General features: G+C 37.8%; 1 protein-coding gene across 29 annotated transcripts in view; it reads left to right on the top strand.

Annotated features, from left to right (window-relative positions):
- Window positions 1-18755, top strand: part of RIMS1 (regulating synaptic membrane exocytosis 1) — a 310442-nt gene that overhangs the window by 235148 nt on the left and 56539 nt on the right. For 21 of the 29 annotated variants that reach the window (XM_033054843.2, XM_033054842.2, XM_033054822.2 and 18 more), the window contains 2 exons: window positions 9916-10028; window positions 16422-16588. The exons of 7 other annotated variants lie outside the window; for them this stretch is intronic. In XM_033054843.2, the coding sequence (XP_032910734.1) occupies window positions 9916-10028; window positions 16422-16588 (280 nt within the window). Of the gene's footprint in view, window positions 1-8036; window positions 8150-9915; window positions 10029-16421; window positions 16589-18755 lie in introns of those variants that run through there. One more of the 29 variants, XM_033054841.2, reaches the window with a different exon arrangement.

The following is an 18755-nucleotide window of genomic DNA, read 5'->3' as shown; positions in this document are numbered from 1 at the left end:
TGTATTCTCAATATATCATTCTGTGCTGGGCTGTAAGAGATTTGCATCACTGGTTTTTCATTTGCATCGTGTTTGAGTGGAACACTGCAATTGTTAAGAGGGATGGGGATTCTGCATTGACTTTGCTTTTTAGCTGTTTCTATAACAACTTTGTGATGTAGTTGCTTGGTTTTTAAATTATACTTTCATATAAAGGATGCTTTTGTGATCTTTACTCAGTTCGTCGTCTGTCATTGCAGCTATCAAACATCACAGGAATTCTTCTTTGAATAAGATTTGAGAGCGGGATTCTACACTTTTACATAATGGTTGTTCATTGTATTGCTCAAGGAAGTGAATATGCCAGCAGAGGGTAGGGGTTATATTATTACTCTAGGTAGTAAATAGCAAAAGAAAATATTGAAATTTATGAACCAGCAATATAAATGTGCAACGGTTGTCATACAGCAACAGTCTTTCAGGGTAATTCATACAAAACAGATCTTACTCCCTCTATCTGCCTGTATTTGGGTCTTCACAGTATGGTTTCTTTTTCATAGCTTTGACAATGTAGTTTCCTATTTCAGAAGTCACATAATGAGAGTAAGGTTTGTGATTACAGTAGTCTGTTTCCATGTGAAGAGCATCTGTAAACCTGACTGAAGCAGTTTGGTTGTGTGTGTTCCAGCAGTAGGGCTCACATGGTGACACCGAGCAAAGCGAGTGTGTGTCCAGCATTAGGTGTGGCTGTACCTTAGCTCATGTTGGAAAAGGCTTTGTACAGCACTTGTATGGAAGGTGAAGTGCCCATGTGTGTGTGTGCTGTTGCATGAGGGAAAAGGACATGAAGACTCTGCTGGGACTCAGTGGGGATTACATGCATAAAGTTCATGTGTGTGATATTTGTACATTGGTAGTGATGTCATAAGGAACGAGGTGTCTTGATGTCCAGTACTTTTTCTTTTAACAAATAAGAATTGGAATTTTGTGCAGAAAATCAGTATGTTGTCAAATAATACAATGAGTTGCAAGTATCTTTTTATACTTAACAAACTTTAGATCCCAAAAGAAAAAGAAGTGCTAGTGAAAACAGTTCTGTGTTTGTGCACTTGGTCATTGAAATGTCATTGCAGTGAGAGTATGGTTGTGGTAATGGTAAAAGATCAAACCCTTTTAGTCAAAATTTTTTTCAAATCTATCAGTATAAAAATTGACTGGCAGAAGAAAAAGTCCTTTCAGTTTTAGATTTCCGTCTATCAGTGTTGTTTGTTTTGTCTCCATATTTCTGGTTTTATTTTTAAATTATTAGGTGGCACTGCATATTTTGAGACAGCTTGTGGAATCTTTACTCATGCCAGAGAGTATTTTTCTTAGCACTGATAACTTTCGCAAATGAGTTCAAGCCTCATAATGGTTTATGTTTTCCTTAAAGACGAATTTTGAATAGTCTGGTGATTATTGAGTATTATAGATTTCAGTTGATAGATAATAAATGCATAATGCTCATTATTGCAGAAGAGGCTTCAAATAGTGCTGTGTGGTTCAGAAGTAAAAGTGATGTTTAAAACAAGATTTTTATGTCATTCATAGATTTGGGTATTATGATGCTTCTCTAGCAGAATACTTGAAGACTCCACAATCTGGTTCTCTGTAACATCATTGTTCCTGTTAATTTTAAAGAAAAAGTCATAGGCTTTATTATTTGTCATGGTTTATCACTTTAATTTTCTACATTACTTTTACATATGCTGGAGTACTGCCTACTGTACATGCCATTGTCACATGTAACACATTTCTTTATCTAACTTTAAATTTGCTGATTTCTTTTTCTGTTTCCATCATTCCGTGCATTTAATTCATTGAAGAGCAAGAGAATTTTAAGTCTCCCACAAAAGGTAAATATTTATGCAATTTTTTACAAATGTTTGGCAACTGTTGATACTGGCTTTTCCTTCATTTTACTCGATGTCAGTATATAGGTTTTAGTTAACAGTGTTAACATGCAAAAAGATTGTTTCTCAAATATATCTATGCCATCTGATGCCCCTCTTTAGAATCTGAAAATGGTTTGTCTTATGATTTCTCATGCTCCTATTGAAATGCAATATACTGGATTTAACAGAGGTAATCATGTTTTACATGGCTTAGAAGGTGCTTGATTAAGTCCACACTAAGACTTAAGATTTTTCCTAAACTGTTGCTGAGTTCTGCTCAGCACATGCTTCTAGTGATGCAGCCATGGTCCTTGGCTGCAAAGGATGTTTCCTAAGTGTGGCCTTGGAATAGATAAAGGTCATGATGGTCAGAGACTGTTTTTTGTATTCAGATTCTGAGGAATCAGCTGTGTTCTATTTGCATGTCAGTTCCATGTCAGAAAGTTACTCTTGTAGGGGCAGAAATACAGTGCTCACCTCCTATGAATTCATGCTGGGGCTGATACCAGGGAATCAGTGAGCTCAAACAACAGGTATCTCAGCCTGTCCCAAAAAGTGAAAACTGTAGTCTGTTATGTCTCTGTCAAAGCCACATTTCAGAAAAGTCCTATTTTTTCCCCTTTTAGCTGAAAGTAGAAATTATTTCGAAATCCAAATGAAGCCTGTAGAGGAAAAAAAAAATTAAATAAACACCTCACCCTTTTATTGTTAAAACCAAAATGCTATGATACATAAACATTACTAGCACTGATTAACCTTTTCTAACCTTTATTCCTGAGTCCTGATCATCTTGGGAAAATCTGGTCTGAGTACAGTCTTGGGTGGGTCACAGCCAAACTGTGAGTTGAACTTGAATCAAAGTATTTCCTGCCACTGCTTTACTTTCTGAAGGGATGAATGCTTAGGTAAAAATAAAGCAACTTTTCCAATAGGTATGAACTCCAACACCCATGTCAAACACACACAAGTATGTTTTCATGATAACGTTAAAAAGAGATGAAAAAGAAATATGTAACTTAGGTGTTAGCAATTATATGTTATTTTTAGAATATACTATGAAATGTCTTAAGCAAGTGCTAAGAGTGGTTTATTTTACAAATTATTTCTGTCTCAGTATTTATATTTCTCTCAAACAGGACAGTACAAATCAATCTTACCTGTTTTGTTGGTTATGCCTCTGTCAAGATTTGGGCTGCAGTGGATTTTTTTTGTTTAAAACAATGGACTTTGGGCAGACAAACTAGACTGTCTCTAACAGGTTTGTAAAAGAGCTTGTTTCCACAAGATTTGGATGGATCTGGCCCAATATTTGGGCATGTGTAGAAGGTGGTGGGATATTTACATGCACAGATTCCTCTGGCTCAAGGGAGCTGATGGCATATGAAACTCAGGGGCTAAAAAGAGCTGGGCAAAAGAAGAGCAGCAGGAAGAGTGAAGTACTGGCAGATCTAGGGGACCATATGTATCTTAATTTGAGCTGGTTTGCACTAGCAGCCCCCTGTAGCTTCTTGCAAGAGGTAAAAAGGACACAGTAGGTGAAATAGAGATGAGAGAGTTACAGGATGTTTTGTGAAAGGAGACACAAATATGAGGGAGAGCGTATACTACAGAAGTGAACAACAGTGACCATATTAGTCTGCAACAAAGCAAACATCCATGTAATCAATGGAAAAGGTTGCAATAAAGTCTTCAGCAGATTATGATAATGGTGACTTTTTTTGCTGCCAAAATCAGTGGTTTGTTGTTTTGTTGTTTTTTGGGTTTTTTTTTCTTGTTGTTTCCTTTCACATAGAGGCTTCTCTGGGGAACACCCCTGAAGCTCTTTGAGAAAAAACTGAATGTTTCATCATCCAGTTCAAGTTTCTGTATTGGCATATTTTCCTTCTGGAGTGAGTTGTTAAGCTCATGGTGGCCACCATGCCTCTGTGTGTACTGAGAGATCCAAGCTCATCTCCCATCTTGGAAATCTGACTGTTGCCTTGGTCACGCCTTAATTATGATTGGGAGGAACTCTCAGCTCCCAGGGAAAGGAAATCCAGGCACACAAGCTCAAGGTAGCTACAGCAGGTTCTGGTCATGCAGAGCAGGGTTCAGAGCCATCTCTTTCACTATCTGCATGTTGCCATTATTTTTTGAAGTTGTTTATTCAAAGAAGTCGTAGCAAGTTCTTCATCTTGGAAACAAATTGATTTTTCAGTGTTACTTACCTTATATTTCAAAACATTTATCTGCTCATGATTTTGTGTGCTTTTTAAATTTCATGGTGGAGGTTGCTTTGAATTTTTAAAGCCATGAAACCTATTACAAGGATATTTTGTATGTGCGTACTGCAAAACTCATCCTGAAGGATAACAGTTAAATGAACTAGAGATTCTCTGCATTATTTCTGAAATGGGTCATCCTGGTCCAACACCAGTGTGACTTTTCCGTGTCACACAACCATCTCTGCACTAGAAGATTCTCCCATGCAAATCTCACTGCTGCTTTATTTCCCTGTCTTTGTTATGGGCATCAGATTTTTTTTCACCTGATTGCCATCCACAGGGCATCTGAGTTGCTCACATGGATGAATCTCCTAGCTTTTGCTATGTAGAAAGGCTGTGTACATGCTTCTAGACTGCACTAGAGCTTTAGCTGTTTTTCACTGTTCAACCTTTCTTCTTAATATGAAGACTGAAACTGAAGAACAGGTCAGATCTCTCGTCTTCTAGAAAAAGTGCAGTTCTCTGTTCCCCTATCTGAACCAGTTGGGTTTGCCCCCGAAGCACTGTTAAAAGTTTATGAGATAAATTTTTGGTTCATCGTACTTTTCAGTACTTCATTGTGTAAGAAATCTTTATGTTATTTTTAGACTTGTAGACCTTTTCTCTTAGAGTTTGCATCATAAAGGATGGATGTGCTATATATTCTGGAAAGAGGTACAGCTATCTTGATGCCAATTTCTTCCTGTTGTGTAGCTTACTCTGACATGTAATTGTGCAGGCAAGACTTGGAGGATTCCCAAGTCATACTGTTTGCCTGCACCTCCTCTTTCTGTCTTGACCATCTTGAGCAGAAATATGAACTGCCTCAAGAGAAAATTCTGCATTTGTTGCAGACTTCATCATCACAGAAAATGTTATGGCTAGTGCTAAGATATCCATAGGTTTTCTACCATGTAGAAAGGCATGGTATAGTTATCAGTTTGAATCACAGACCATGTAATGTCACCAGTCATTCTGGCATTAAGCCCATACTTGGCTTTGGGCAAGAATGTCCTTTAGGAAGGTATTTTCACTTAATGAGTGCAAGGGATGGAAATATTTTCCTGTGCTTAACCACCTGACTTTTAACACATGTATCTTATTACTTGTCTGACTTACCTAACCTTTTTTGAAATGAGGGGATTCTTATTAGATGTTATTTATTGACAAAATATACTGTTTTCCAAAAATTTCAGAATGTAGAGTCTCTTTGATGAATGTTGCAATATGACGTGGATATGCAAAGAGTTAGAGCTCAGGAATAAAGAACTGGAACTAGAAAGGAAGCTAAGCATTTTTGCTGTTCCTTGCTAGTTCAGTGTAGCTGCCTGTGATACAATCCTTATTCAAATAATCCCACATAAGTTTCATATAGTATGCTGTCAGCCTAATAGATGGGTGTAAGGTATATTCTATACAGTATAGAGTTTAGATCCTCTTTTAAATCTTAAAGGGAGGATTTGAGACCTTAAAATTACTTCTGTTTCTTTTGCACTGGCCACTCCTCTCAGTGCTGCTTTTGTAGCTCTCATTGATTTTCATAGGCTGGTTTGTTGTTGATGCTAATGCAACTTTAATTCATTTTGAAGTCATATTTCTTGAATTTTTAGATTCATATTCTGTGGGTAACAGAAATATGCCATATGACACATTGTTTAAAAGAGTTTTATTAAAGTTAAAAGGAAAACTTTGTCTGCCCTACCACATCTGATATATTAGTATAGTACATTGATTATTGTTGTGTTATTTTGTTGAAAAGGTAGCATATATTCTAAACATTTAGGATTCTATTCAGTTCTAACTTCTCCCTCAGTTAAACAGCATTTAGGGGTTGAAACATGCCCATAGTAGTTTTCTGAGGATAGTAATAAAGATGAGGGGTGTAAACTAGTTAGTGGCACCAGATATAACTCTATGAATCTTAACATTATAGTCATATATTAAAAGGAATGTGACTAGCACATAAAATGTTAGTAAACAGGTAAAGTCTTAGAAAAATTAAGTGGCTATCTCCTTTAAAAGAAAACAACTGCTAGTCTGTCCTGACTTTCTTCGAGGGTGAATTGTAGGTTGAAAATAAGATCTGTAGCTATTTTCTTTAGTTTATTCCATGCCTTTTGTAAGTAGTCTCTTAAAGAATTGCATATTTTAGACTACCCCCGGTTTTATTGCTGAGTATGATGCTATGTGGTATGGAATGGTCCCTCTGGTCAGTTGGGGTCACCTGTCACACCTTTTTCTTCTCACAGCCAGGGGCAAGCCAGGACAGGGCAGGGGGCTGCAGCATGAGGAGCAGAGAAGGCCTTGGTGCTATACAAGCACTGCTCAGCAATTACTAAAGCACTGGTGTGTTATCAACACTTAGTCACAACTAGAAGAACAGGCAGCTGTGAAGAAAACTGCCTCCTTCCCAGCCAGACCCAGTACACCTGGGATTACAGGAGTCAGACGGGTTTATAACTAGATTAATGGAATTGAAATACAACATTTTGATTCCATTCATATGTCTGTCTTTTCGCTCCTGCATGGCTTGATTGTATATGTACATCATTGTTGTTAACCTTCACATGGCTGATTAGTAGTAAGCTTTGGCTATAAAGTGGCACCCTTTATTTAAGAAGTCTGATCAATGAGTTCTCTCAGTTGCTTTTACACGGATCAATCTCACATCTGAATCATCAGCCCTTGAAGAGATGACAGTTACAGCTCTTTGAAATGTGACTTCTGACACCAGAGAGTAACATGTTGACGCAACTGACACTAATTGTAGTTGTACCACTATTTTAGGAAACTTATGGTAAATCTTAATTTTTTCATTCTAGAGCCACTCTAGAGTTTAAAGGTCTTGGGATTACAGTGCTTTGATCTGTTAATTATTGTGTAGTTCTACCTCTCAAGACCTCCAGGAAAAACACTCAGTAAATAGTGATGTCCTAAAAGAAAGTATATCCATACTTTTCTAAGAGGCAGGCTAAGTCCTTTTTATGTCAAGTTTTTGTTACCTGTGGTAACAGCCATGTTTCAAGAAAGCAATGTGATCATATGGTGTTGTTCCCTATGGTTGTTACAGTTTTGCTGGTGTGCTTTGGCTCCTGTGTTAGACTTTTTTTCTTCTTCTCATGATTAACATGTAAAGGTTTTACCAAGCCATTAGTCAGGCAGATAAAATTTTCCATATCAGAACTGAGCTACATTCAACATATGCTCAGATGTGCAGGGTAAACAAAGCTGGAAAAAACACACTTGGATTTTCTAGAGTAGCTTCATGCAACTGCATGCTTAGAAATAAATTCACAGCTAATTGGTGCTAAATTACATTGCACTTCATGCACAAAATCAAATTTCTCCATTAGAGAATTTAGATTTACTTCTCAGTCCTCAATAATTGTTCTCATGTTATTTAATGTAGTCATACATATATAAAGGAAAACCAGAACATAAACGTGTTTAGCTTAAGGATTTAAACATACCAAAAATCAAGAATTGCAGAATTAAGGTTGAATATTTACTCAGTCTTGACTGAAGTAATAACCTCTGAAATAGCATTTCATTACATAATAGAATATTCTTTCTCAGGTATCATAGGTAATACAGGGTAACATATCATATATATTATTTAGTATAAATTACAGTTGACAGGCTAAAGGACCTAAAATTCACACAATGAAAGGGTAATGTATAGCATAACTCCAATCTGTGTGCCATACACATATAGGGATAAATTTTTAAAGGGGTCTCATTTTTCCCTCTGATTTCATATCCTCAGTCTATTTCATGCATGTATGATAGGATTAAGATACTAATTTTTTTACTTCAGTCCCTAATTGATCTATCTTAATCCTTTCATATCTGTCCTTAAAAAAAGAGACCATCTTTAAAAATTTCACCTAAAGTGCTCAATTTTGCCTTCAGATGTCTCCATGCAACTTCCATTGAAGTAATTGGAGCTGTGCCTGCATATCTGATGGTGGAACTGGACTCATTGCAATTAAGGTACACATTTACTGACATAATTAGTCATCTGGAATAATTGCTGGGCCCAGTGTGACATTCTGCATGTGCAGAATTTGCTAGATTGGACTCTGCCTATGGGAGATTGAAGATACTGGCAACTTTATTCCATGCCAAATTTGTAGTTGTAGCAGAAATTTAATGTAGTTTGTTGTGCTTAATTTTCTTATTTTAAAATAAAAAATGTGGAAGGAATTCACAATTATGCCTTTTTATATATTTTCATACCCAACCAGCACACAGACATTTTATCATTTCCATGAGCATGTTACAAATGGTATGTGCAGGCACAATTGTGATTTGTGCAGTAGCTTATAGTCAAAAATATCCAATCCTAAGTGAACTGCTTTTTTGGTTTTTTTTTCCTTTGTGGCAGCAAAGCACAGACATAAAAATACATCTGTAAATAATGCCACAGTGAACTAACAGCATAAAAGCCACAAATGAGAACCTTAGTACCTCTTAATTGAAAATATATATAGAGTACTTATTTTCCAATAAGTTAAAACTTACTGTGTTTTGTGATTGCAAGTTGATTACATGAAGCTTTAATATAGGTGCCTCTCTCCTGTCACTGATCTAGGGAGGGGCTCTTTGACTTACAAAAGTAGTTCTTTTGTAGAGAGTAATATAAATCCATGGTTGGCACAAAAACTGAAGATTTTGTAGAGGTTGCCTCAAATAAAATTAAATTTGTGGCACACAAAAACTTCCAACTTAAAAGAAGTTTTTCTGAGATGTTGTAACCTGTTGAACCACAATGAACGTAGTGAATACTCCTGTGATTTAGCGTAGTTACTAATAAATATGATAAATATGGGTCTAGTTCTAGAACTGTTAAAAAGTACCAGTTTTCATGGTATTGATGTTACCTGTATTGCTTTGAATTTAAAATGCTACAAAGTTTAAGAGTAGCAGAATATATAGACCCCTCTGAAATTTATTCACTACCACAAAGGTTAAGTTCCTTGGAGGAGGCCTTGGCCCAGGGGCTTTTACACCACTCTGTTAGTGCCAAGGCATCTGTTCAAATTGAAGAAGATGCTCATTTTAGCACCACAACTCCTTGAAGGTGCAAGATTTCTGTTTTTAAAGAAACACTGACGTATAAAAGTTGAAAACACTAGAACAAATAATTATTTGAAGTAAAGGCGATCATTATGAGAAAAGTAGTGATATTAAAGGAGGTCTTGTTAAAAAAAAAAAAAATTACTAGAAAATGACTGTGTTTTTGATATGACTGGTTGAATGGAGAAATTATTCCTCTCAAATAGTCTTAGCTATGTTAAACTGCTCTGTTTCAAGATAGTAGGAGGAGATAATTACTTTAAAAATAAGTTTCATGCATTAATTCTTAGAATGCTACTGTAATATTTTCTACATTTAAGCAAACACATGCTTAGATGATCATGGATTTATGTCCCCTGTAATTAGAATATTTAACAGGTTTATAATTTAGCCTACTACCTAAATTTTTTCACTCTTTTCATATCTGTTGCACCAGCTTGATTATGTGTAGAAATTGGGATGTCTGCCCAGTTTCAGGTAAAGACTCTCACAATGAAAGTGGTTGATTTCTTGACATTAGTGTTCCTTTGTTCTGTGCTTACACCCTGCTTTGTTCTACATGTTTGTACATTTCTTTGTTTTGTTAAAATGGAAATAAGCTAAAATTTTTGCTAAACCATTTGTTTTTTTCCAAAAATGTTTCTCTATTTTTAATTGATTTTCATTGTGTGTTTTTGCAGCAAGCTTAGTAGTGGAGGAGCGAACGAGACAGATGAAAATGAAAGTGCACCGTTATAATCAGACATCAGGGTCTGGTTCTAGTCAAGAACATGAGCGTGAGCAATATACCAAGGTAAAGTCAGTAGTCTTGGAATGATACTTTGGCTTGAAAATTGAAGGCATAAACTTATTTATTTAAAATATTATATTACTTTCAAGAACGCTGTGTTTTAAAGCCTGACAGAAATGTCTTCAAGTAATAGCTTTTTAGCATATTTTTTGCCCCAATCTGATGTGCATCAGACTTGGTCTTTGACATCAACTAAAATGTAAAAACCAAAATACTTAAAAACTAATTCAGGAAAACAAGATCCTTCAACAGCTGTTAAAAAGAAAGTTATCACATCTAGCTTACGAAGTCCACATTCTTCCATTCCCTGGAATCTGGAAAAGCAGGCCATGAAAGAGTAGGTTGGCCCTTGTTGCTGTCTGATGTGTAGAGAGCTAGACAGAACTAGGTCCAGTCCCATGCAGATGTTCCCATATTTGTATATTTTTTTGCATCCTAATAAAGTCAGAGATAAAGTATTTCCTTTCTTGAAGTACCTACTGATTACTTGGAGTTCCTTTTCTAATAAAAGTGTAAAAAGTTTCTGTGATAATGAAATATATTGAGATTACATTAACAAAGTTGTATAAAGGGATTTCGTTGATAAGGCTAAAAATGATAGCCCATAACTTTGTAATTTAAGCTGTATAGGGTTCTAAGCAAACTGATGAAAACGTCTTGCACATCTGCAGTGCTGCTTACAATTCAAGCTGTGAGGAACTGGATGCTCCTGGAAATACGGGTTAAAATAATGTGTAAGTGGGGTTCTCATCTAAAACAAAATCACAAATTTACTTAGGAGTGGCTAAATGGGAAATTTGGCAGCTAACTTTTAATATCTAACAGATTTGAAAGATTGGTTCAAGATCTTCTTGCAGTTAAATATGCAGACAACTTTAACAAGAACTTAAATGAACAATTCTCAAAAGGAAGAGAAATAAGAGACACAAGAGAAACAAGAGAAACAAGACTTTACAAATCATGGGATATCAATGCTATTAAAAAAAACTCAACAGCTGGGGTGGAAATTTCAATGAGATTCTCAATCAGAAGCAAGAATTTGTTTAATTAGAACAGTGCATTTGCTACTGGGCTTTCTGTTGCCTTCAAAAAGGGTCCACTCAAGGCAAAAGGATGAGATGCAGTGCTGTCATCTCTGTGGTACTTCCTAACTACTTAACATGATAGTTAAATAGTCAAAATTGGGTTGATAAAATTTTCATGAGAGAGAGGTAATATACAATCTGAGGATTTCTGCCAGGATGACCAGAGACCTTAGCTCAAACGTCATGTTTCTGAATTAGATTATATGTGCTTTCAGAGTGACTGAAATTTATGTATTTATCAGTCTGAAACATATTTTTTAATCCTAACTCTCTAATATTTATGATAAGCATAATTTTGGCTGTCCAATATGTTTTTCTTACTTGTTCAGCTTAGGTCCAATGTATGGTTAGATAGTTGTTAGAAAACATCAACCTGCAATGTTACAAATTTCTCTTATCCTTAGAACCTTGAGTTTTCTGGGATCTTCTTTTGACTTTAAATGCATGTGGAAATAAAAATTGAAATAATGATGAGTATAAATCGAAAGAACACTGAAATTATTATATTCAGAATTTTTTTTCTTAAAGTTTAAGGAAAATTTTGAAGAAGCAAATTCTCTGACAGTTGTTATAGAGAAATATTTTTTGTGTTCTGATAGGCATGTACTTTCTTCCATGCTAAAACAGTAGTAAGAAGAATTGCCCTGGACTTTAAATCTTTAAATTTTCATGTATTTTCTACATGATATTGTAGGAGTCCAAGATAAGATGGTCCAATACAGAATTAATTTTTAAGTGCTGAGAAGGAATTATATTAGCCCATTCTAACACTCCACGATATTCAGTGATGTGGTTGTTTGCTTCATTTCCCTGTGGTGATAGACATTACTTTAAAAATATTACAAAATAGTAAACCTTATGCTACTGTCTTTCTCTATCCTGTGAAAATGCTGAAACAGTCAAGAAAATAACCAAGACAGATGAAGATTTGGATGGCTCTAATGAAAATACAGTACATCATATCAGCTGTTGTGATAAAGCTGATAACTGAGACATCTCAGAACCAAAGACCGTACCAAATTTCTGCTGCCAAAATTTGTGAAAAGTCTTCAAAAGCTGCAGAAACAAGACTTACTTTAAATAACAGACTGTTAGATGACTTGTAAGATGTGCCTTATAATCAGTAAAATTGCTAACACTGTTAGGCATTAAGGAGTGTAAAATTATTTGTGAAGTACAGTCTTGGTTTGTGTCTGTGCTCTTCCCATTGATGTTAACACATCTGCAGTTCATCATACTCCTTTGTTCTCCTTTTGTTGGTGTGCAAGAGGCAACAGCTTCACACGTGGTTTAAAGTGAATGGAAGAACTGCATTCCAGCTGTTCATAGACTTCTGTTTTTTGTAATTCAGGCATGGACAGTGTAGATATTTTTGGCATTTGAAACTAGCTGCTATTAATGTTTAAAAAGCCAGACCTACTCTATAGTAATTGCTATTGAAGTTGCTGCAAACTTCAGCAACTCTCCTAATGTGATAAATAGTGCACCTTGGAAAAGAAATGTTACATAAGCTCTAAGGTATAGAGTTGAAAGAAAAGTGATTGCACTGAAAATATACTTCATTTTCAAGCTTGAAAATTATGTAGTGTTTAAATATAACATGTCAGGGAAACTTATGGCAAATATATGTGCAGTTGTAAAGAGCAGCAGTTTTCTGCTTTACAGTAGAACTTTATCGTATTATTTTTGAGCCCAGTTGGAAACCTGCAGGCATTACTTCATTGCAGGTACAATATAAGAGAATCTTAGCCCATGTTATTTTTCTTCTGAATTATACATTCAGGTTTATTGCAGCAGTAAAAGATTCTTATTTTAATGAGCACTGCTTTGGGGAACAGTACTATTTACTTCTCTCTGTATTTGAAGGAAAAAAAAGGAACTTCAAAGTTGCTTTAATTTTATTCATCTGTTAGCTGAGATGACTGACTATTGGACTGTATCAGAGGTAGGTAGGAAATCAGTAGGAAAATTTGTATGCCTCCTGTAGAAGTCAGTGAATTAATTAGAAGCAGTAGGTATAAGAAGGAAAAGCTAAATCCGGAAGTAGTAGTAGTAAAATGTAAACTCTATAGCACTCAGCATTGATTTTCAGCATCACTATTTTTTGTGCTAATCTCTATTTCTTTGAAGGGAAAGGTTTTCAGTTTCTTGGAAATCACAGCCCTGGCATAAAGGGGTAGGAAAAGCTCAGCCATGCTATGAAAATCTCATTTAGGAAGGGATGCTCTATATTTTCTGCAGTAGCTGAGTGATTGCAATACAAGGCAAGTAGAAGACATGGATTCAATTTTTTCTTTATGTCCCAACTCACTGTAACTTTCTCTGTTTATGGAGAATATCTCTATATAGTTCCCACTTACAGGGGATGATACCTGGGCTGAAGACCCTTGCACCAATAAATGGTTTCCTATTGATACTGAACAGTCAGTTGATGAAGCTAAATATCAAAAAATCCCACTGGTACATAAACTAGGGCTTCTAACTTCTCTCCCAGTATTCTAACCAGTAAACTGCACATCCATGCTGATGCTTTCCCTCTCTTCCCTCTCCCCATCTTTCCCAGCCCACATAGGTACCCCATGAAAGGTGGAGCAAATTCAGTACAATTAAACAGAGGATCTTCATGACATACACAGTCCACCTGTAGAATAAGTTGAGTGCTACACAGGCAGATTCAGGTGTGGCTTGGAACAAAGGCCAGCAGCCTATACCTCCCTCAATTAATTAGAAGAAAGGCTACCAGCAGGACAACTTGCAGAAGTCACTGCATCTGGCCTTGGTGGTTCTCTTGATGGGGGAGTCTACCTTCTCCAGCACCATGTCATGGCAACTCAGGGACCACCTAAATCTTCTACCACTGCAGGTTCACTCTATACACTCTCAAACCAAAGGTCACAAAGTGAATACAGATTTTTTTGTGAGGAAGAGAAGTAATGGCAGAGGGAAAGAGTCAGATTGTCTTCAGCAAATACAAATAAAGCATGAAGGTATTTCTGAAACAGTCTGTTACTGTGTTTAAGAAACTCCATGCATTAGAGAGAGATTGCTTGGTTATATTTTAAACAAATAATTTTTGAAACCTCAACTTCAAAGGAATAGTTTGTAGATATAATCTCAGTATACTGGATGGGTGAAATCCCTGTTTCACTGAAATCAACAGAAATTTTATTATTTAATGGGAAGATTTTGCAGATTTCAAATCTCTTTAGCTTAATGGAAAGCCAGATCATTCCATGTGTCCAGATGGTTTTCATATTTTTACATGTCTCATTTAGAGTAGCTTGAAGGATTTGTTAGGAATTCCTTAGGGATTTTGCATGAAGCATCAAGTCTGTCTCAGGACTGGGGCAGTTTAACTTTCACTGGAGAGAATTAACCATTCAGTTTTCTAGCCTCTGAATGTTTATAGGTAGCCTAAGTAAAAAGTTTTCAAACTTGTATTCTTGCTTTGAATATTTTTTTAGACTTTAGAAGGAAAGCATGATATCTTATTAAGAAATAGGTCTGATAAGAATTATTGTACTTTGTGTTTCTATTTTGGAGTTGCCATTTTATCTTGCAGTCTGAAGGCTAGCAATCAGCAAAATTGTTTAACAGACTCTAAAAGCCATTAATGAAAGATGATCGGAATAAACATATCAGCACAGTCATACCTTAACCCCATTGGGAATTTATACTCAGTAAAGTCACAAGTCACTTGTAAAGAGAACCTCCCGATAAATTTCTGCTGTAATTGAAAATATTTCTGAATATCAGGGTATTTGAGTTCCTTTCTGTTACCCATTTTCTTAAAGTTTCCTTTAATAAACAAGAGCTTTGTCTCCTGCAGATGTTTTTACTCAACCACTTCAAGGCCCTCAAAGGGTACTGCTTAGAGTTTTTGCTAAGCAGTGTTCTAATGCACACCTGAAAGACAAACTGAGACAGTACATTTATATAAACTCCTTTTGTCCTGCAGATTTCTATATTTACAATTGGTGCTTAGAATTGCTTTATCCCTTCCCCTTCTCTACTCCTATTGACTTCCTCATTTTATCTTCAAAGTTTTTCCAAGTATGCACAGGCATAGTTGCTGAAGGCACTGAAGCCAGAGAAGATAAACCTGGCTTAAGGAGAGGAGACCTGATACATTCATCTGTACAAACTCAAGCTTGTGTTTGCCAGGCTTTTGAAATTAAGTCATGGCATTTGCTAAGTGACTCAGACAGCAACCCAGTGCCTAGTTGGAGTTTGGATATTCACAGACAGCCACAGATTTGTGTATGATTCATAAATAAACTTTTATGACTTGCAATTTTACAGAGCACAGATCCGGAAAATGAACTCCCTAGAGTGTAATGTCAAAAACTTCCTAGTGCTCCTAAGTGTTAAGTTTTCCCATATACACCCTGAGAAGTATGCCACTAGTTTAGTTGCTTTCCAGCAAGAGTACCTTCCTCTGATGACAGTGAGTTATACTTTTGTGAGCCTGAAAATAATTTGGTCCTCATATCTGTATGAGTGAAGATTTAAGTAAAGGATTGAAGCTAAGATTGAAGCTTCCTTTTGCTCCTGTCTGACTGATGATATGAGCAATAAGAGCAGTAAGTAATAGGTGGTGTGGTGTCACAATTGATTTTAAAAACAAAGTAACTTCTAACCCCTGTCCACATATTCTTCCTTCTGCTAATTCTTAGGCATGTGCAGATGTAAAAGCAACTAGATCAGGGAACCAATCTGTCTGGAAACAAATACTGTATTTGCTAAGTTAGCTTTCTGCCTAACTAATCCTCTAGTATCACAACACAAAGAAATATTTTGAGATAGAATATGTACTTTTCCTCTTTTTTTTTTTAATAGAACTTAGGAGCCGAAATCCGTCCCTAATAGCATCATGTAGCATTACATTTCATTCAGACTCACATGCAGTTCTGTGTGCAGATATTTTATAGCATATGTTTTTAATATTTTAAAAATAAAAAACAGTCTGTAGCCAAATGGATGGTATGCATGTGCTTGAATATCTGTCTGTTGCATAAATATTTCATATAATATTTCATTATTGTAGTTCTAGTGTGCTGAAGAACCAACAGCCTATTTAATTTCCAATGTGTTATTTTATTCCAAGTATCTTCTTTAGTCCATAAATATCACGTTTGATTTATGCACTTGACATAAAGGTATTATTTAATGTAGGCATTGCTTTGAATTTCATACAATTGTGTTGTATCTAAAAGCAGTTAAAGAGAATTGTGATACTTAGGTCATGTGTTGTCTCAATGAATGTGTTGTTTTGATGAGACTCCTCATCCTTTCTTTTCTTGATCTCTAGTATAACATACAAACAGATCAGTACAGAAGTTGTGATAACGTCTCTGCCAAATCATCAGATAGTGATGTCAGTGATGTGTCAGCCATTTCCCGAACCAGCAGTGCCTCTCGCCTCAGCAGCACAAGTTTCATGTCAGAGCAATCTGAGCGCCCCCGGGGCAGGATTAGGTGAGTTCTCCCTGCAACTTCACACTCCCTCTTTCATCAGAATACAACCAGAAATTCTTGAAACTAGATAACCATAACACACGAATTTGTGAAATATCTTATGCATGTATAAACTACTTTCCATGACTGGTCGAAGATGACATTATTTTTGCAGTTGTGCATCTAAAACAGAAAGCAAACTTCCCATGAGGAGATGATAGATTCATGTATTTTTCCCAGTTGAACCTGATCACAGGCTGTCCTCTCGTTGTTGGCTGAGAATCAGTGTAATCAAGATGTCAGTAAGGTATTATAGCACAAATATTCCTAGATTTTTTAGTTAAAGTTTTTTTCATAAAAGCTTAGGTTTTATTCCTCCAAGTATTTTTCCCTACCTACCTGCCTTTATTTTTCTCTTTTCATGTATATGATAAATTACTAGATTGGATACTATTATTTATATAGTAATTTTGATATTTCTTGTTCAAAAGTAGTTTAATTCATTTGCATTATCAATAATCAAATACATCTTTCATCCTTGATACAAATCTGAGGTTAGGGCTTTTTTAGATGCACAGATTCGTTTTTGTTTTCATTTAATTTGATAACAAAACTCTCAGCAACTATAATGGCTGTAGGATTAGCTTGGTAATCTTTGATTATATCTGCCAGTTCCTGAACTCACAAAGATTTTACATTAAGTGTTATAAAACACAAGAAGAATGATGAACTATAAAAAAAAAGTCATCTCTACTAGGAAATCTGCCTCATAAAAGTTTGGAAGGGATAATTTACCACTCAGAACACTTCTAGATGGACTCAGTCTCTGAGAAGATCAGGTGCAGGAGTTTGGTAGGTTTCTGCAAAAGGAAAAGATGTTAGGAAAACTCAGAAACTGACCTCCATGTTTGAGCTAGTTCCACCTCATTTTCTTTTCAAGGAATGTTCACAAGGATATTTCAAGTGATATTTCAGATTGATGGAGGTATTACCTGACAGCTGCAGTAATCCATGATCCAGCAGAACACTGCAGTGGAACTGTGAATGTATTTAAAGTACAGTAATTTCACGACTATAAGGCGCACCCTTTGGACTAAAATTTTCCCCCGAACCCGGAAGTGCGCCTTATAGTCCGGTGCACCTTATATAATGGACAAAGTTGCAAAATTCACAAACCTGGAAGTGTGAGCCGCAATGGGGGGGGCGGTGCCACGGGAGTGCCAAGTTGCGAGCGGTGGCGGGAGCGGGCAGCCGCAGCCGGCAGGAGCTGCACGGGGAGGGAGGGAGCTGCCCCCGGCTCCGGCGCGGGGGGAACGAGAAGCCGCCGGGTGGCGGCGGGCACGGCCCGGGCACAAGGGGAACGAGGAGCTGCCAGGCGGCACCGGGCGCAGGGGGAACGAGGAGCCGCTAGGCAGCGATGGCAGCAGCAGCGGCCCGGGCACAAAGGGAATGAGGAGCCTCCGGGCAGCGCCAGGCACGGGGGGAATGAGGAGCCGCTGGGCGGCAGCCCAGGTGTGGAAGCAACAATGAGCCGCTGGCGGCCACCGCCTGGCCATGGGGGGAAGGAGCCGCCAGTGGCCGTGGCAGCTGAGCCGCAAACCGAGCTTTGCCGACCAGCACCGGGCAGGAGTGCCTGGGCCCACGGCAGCTGCAGCCGCCGGGCAGGGGAAGCCGGGACATGTGGCTGCACAGTGGTAGCCAAGAGCTGCAAGCCGCGCCTGCCGGTGCCAGGGGCGGGTGGGAGTGCCTGGGCCCGCAGCACAGGGAGGGCACCTGGGGCTGTGTTTAAAGGCTACGCTAGTCTGTGAAAAATGTTTGCAAACTGCCAGTAATTCGTTACTTTGTTGCACGTGGCTCAGCTCCTCATTGCAAAAAAAAAGTGCGCACCGTGAGCCCAGCCGCGAAGGGGGGCAGGAGCGGCCAGTCCCCGGCCAGCATCAGTCGCACAGCGAGAGAGGGACCGGCCTGCCCCCATCCAGCCCCCGCAGCGCAGGCTGGGTGCTGCCAGCTGGGCACTGGCCGGCCCCTGGCCAACCCCCTGCTAGCCCCTGTCATGTGGGCTGGGCGTCACCAGCCAGCCCCCTGCTAGCCCCCTCTGCACGGGCTGGGCGTCACCGACCAACCCCCTCCGCGTGGGCTCGGCATCACCGGCCAGCCCCCTGCTAGTCCCTGCAGGCGGGCTGGATGG

This window comes from Catharus ustulatus, chromosome 3 (assembly GCF_009819885.2).
Source record: "Catharus ustulatus isolate bCatUst1 chromosome 3, bCatUst1.pri.v2, whole genome shotgun sequence".
NCBI lineage: Eukaryota > Metazoa > Chordata > Aves > Passeriformes > Turdidae > Catharus > Catharus ustulatus.
The sequence above is the reverse complement of the archived record's forward strand: the minus strand, read 5'-3'. Positions and strand labels throughout refer to the sequence as shown.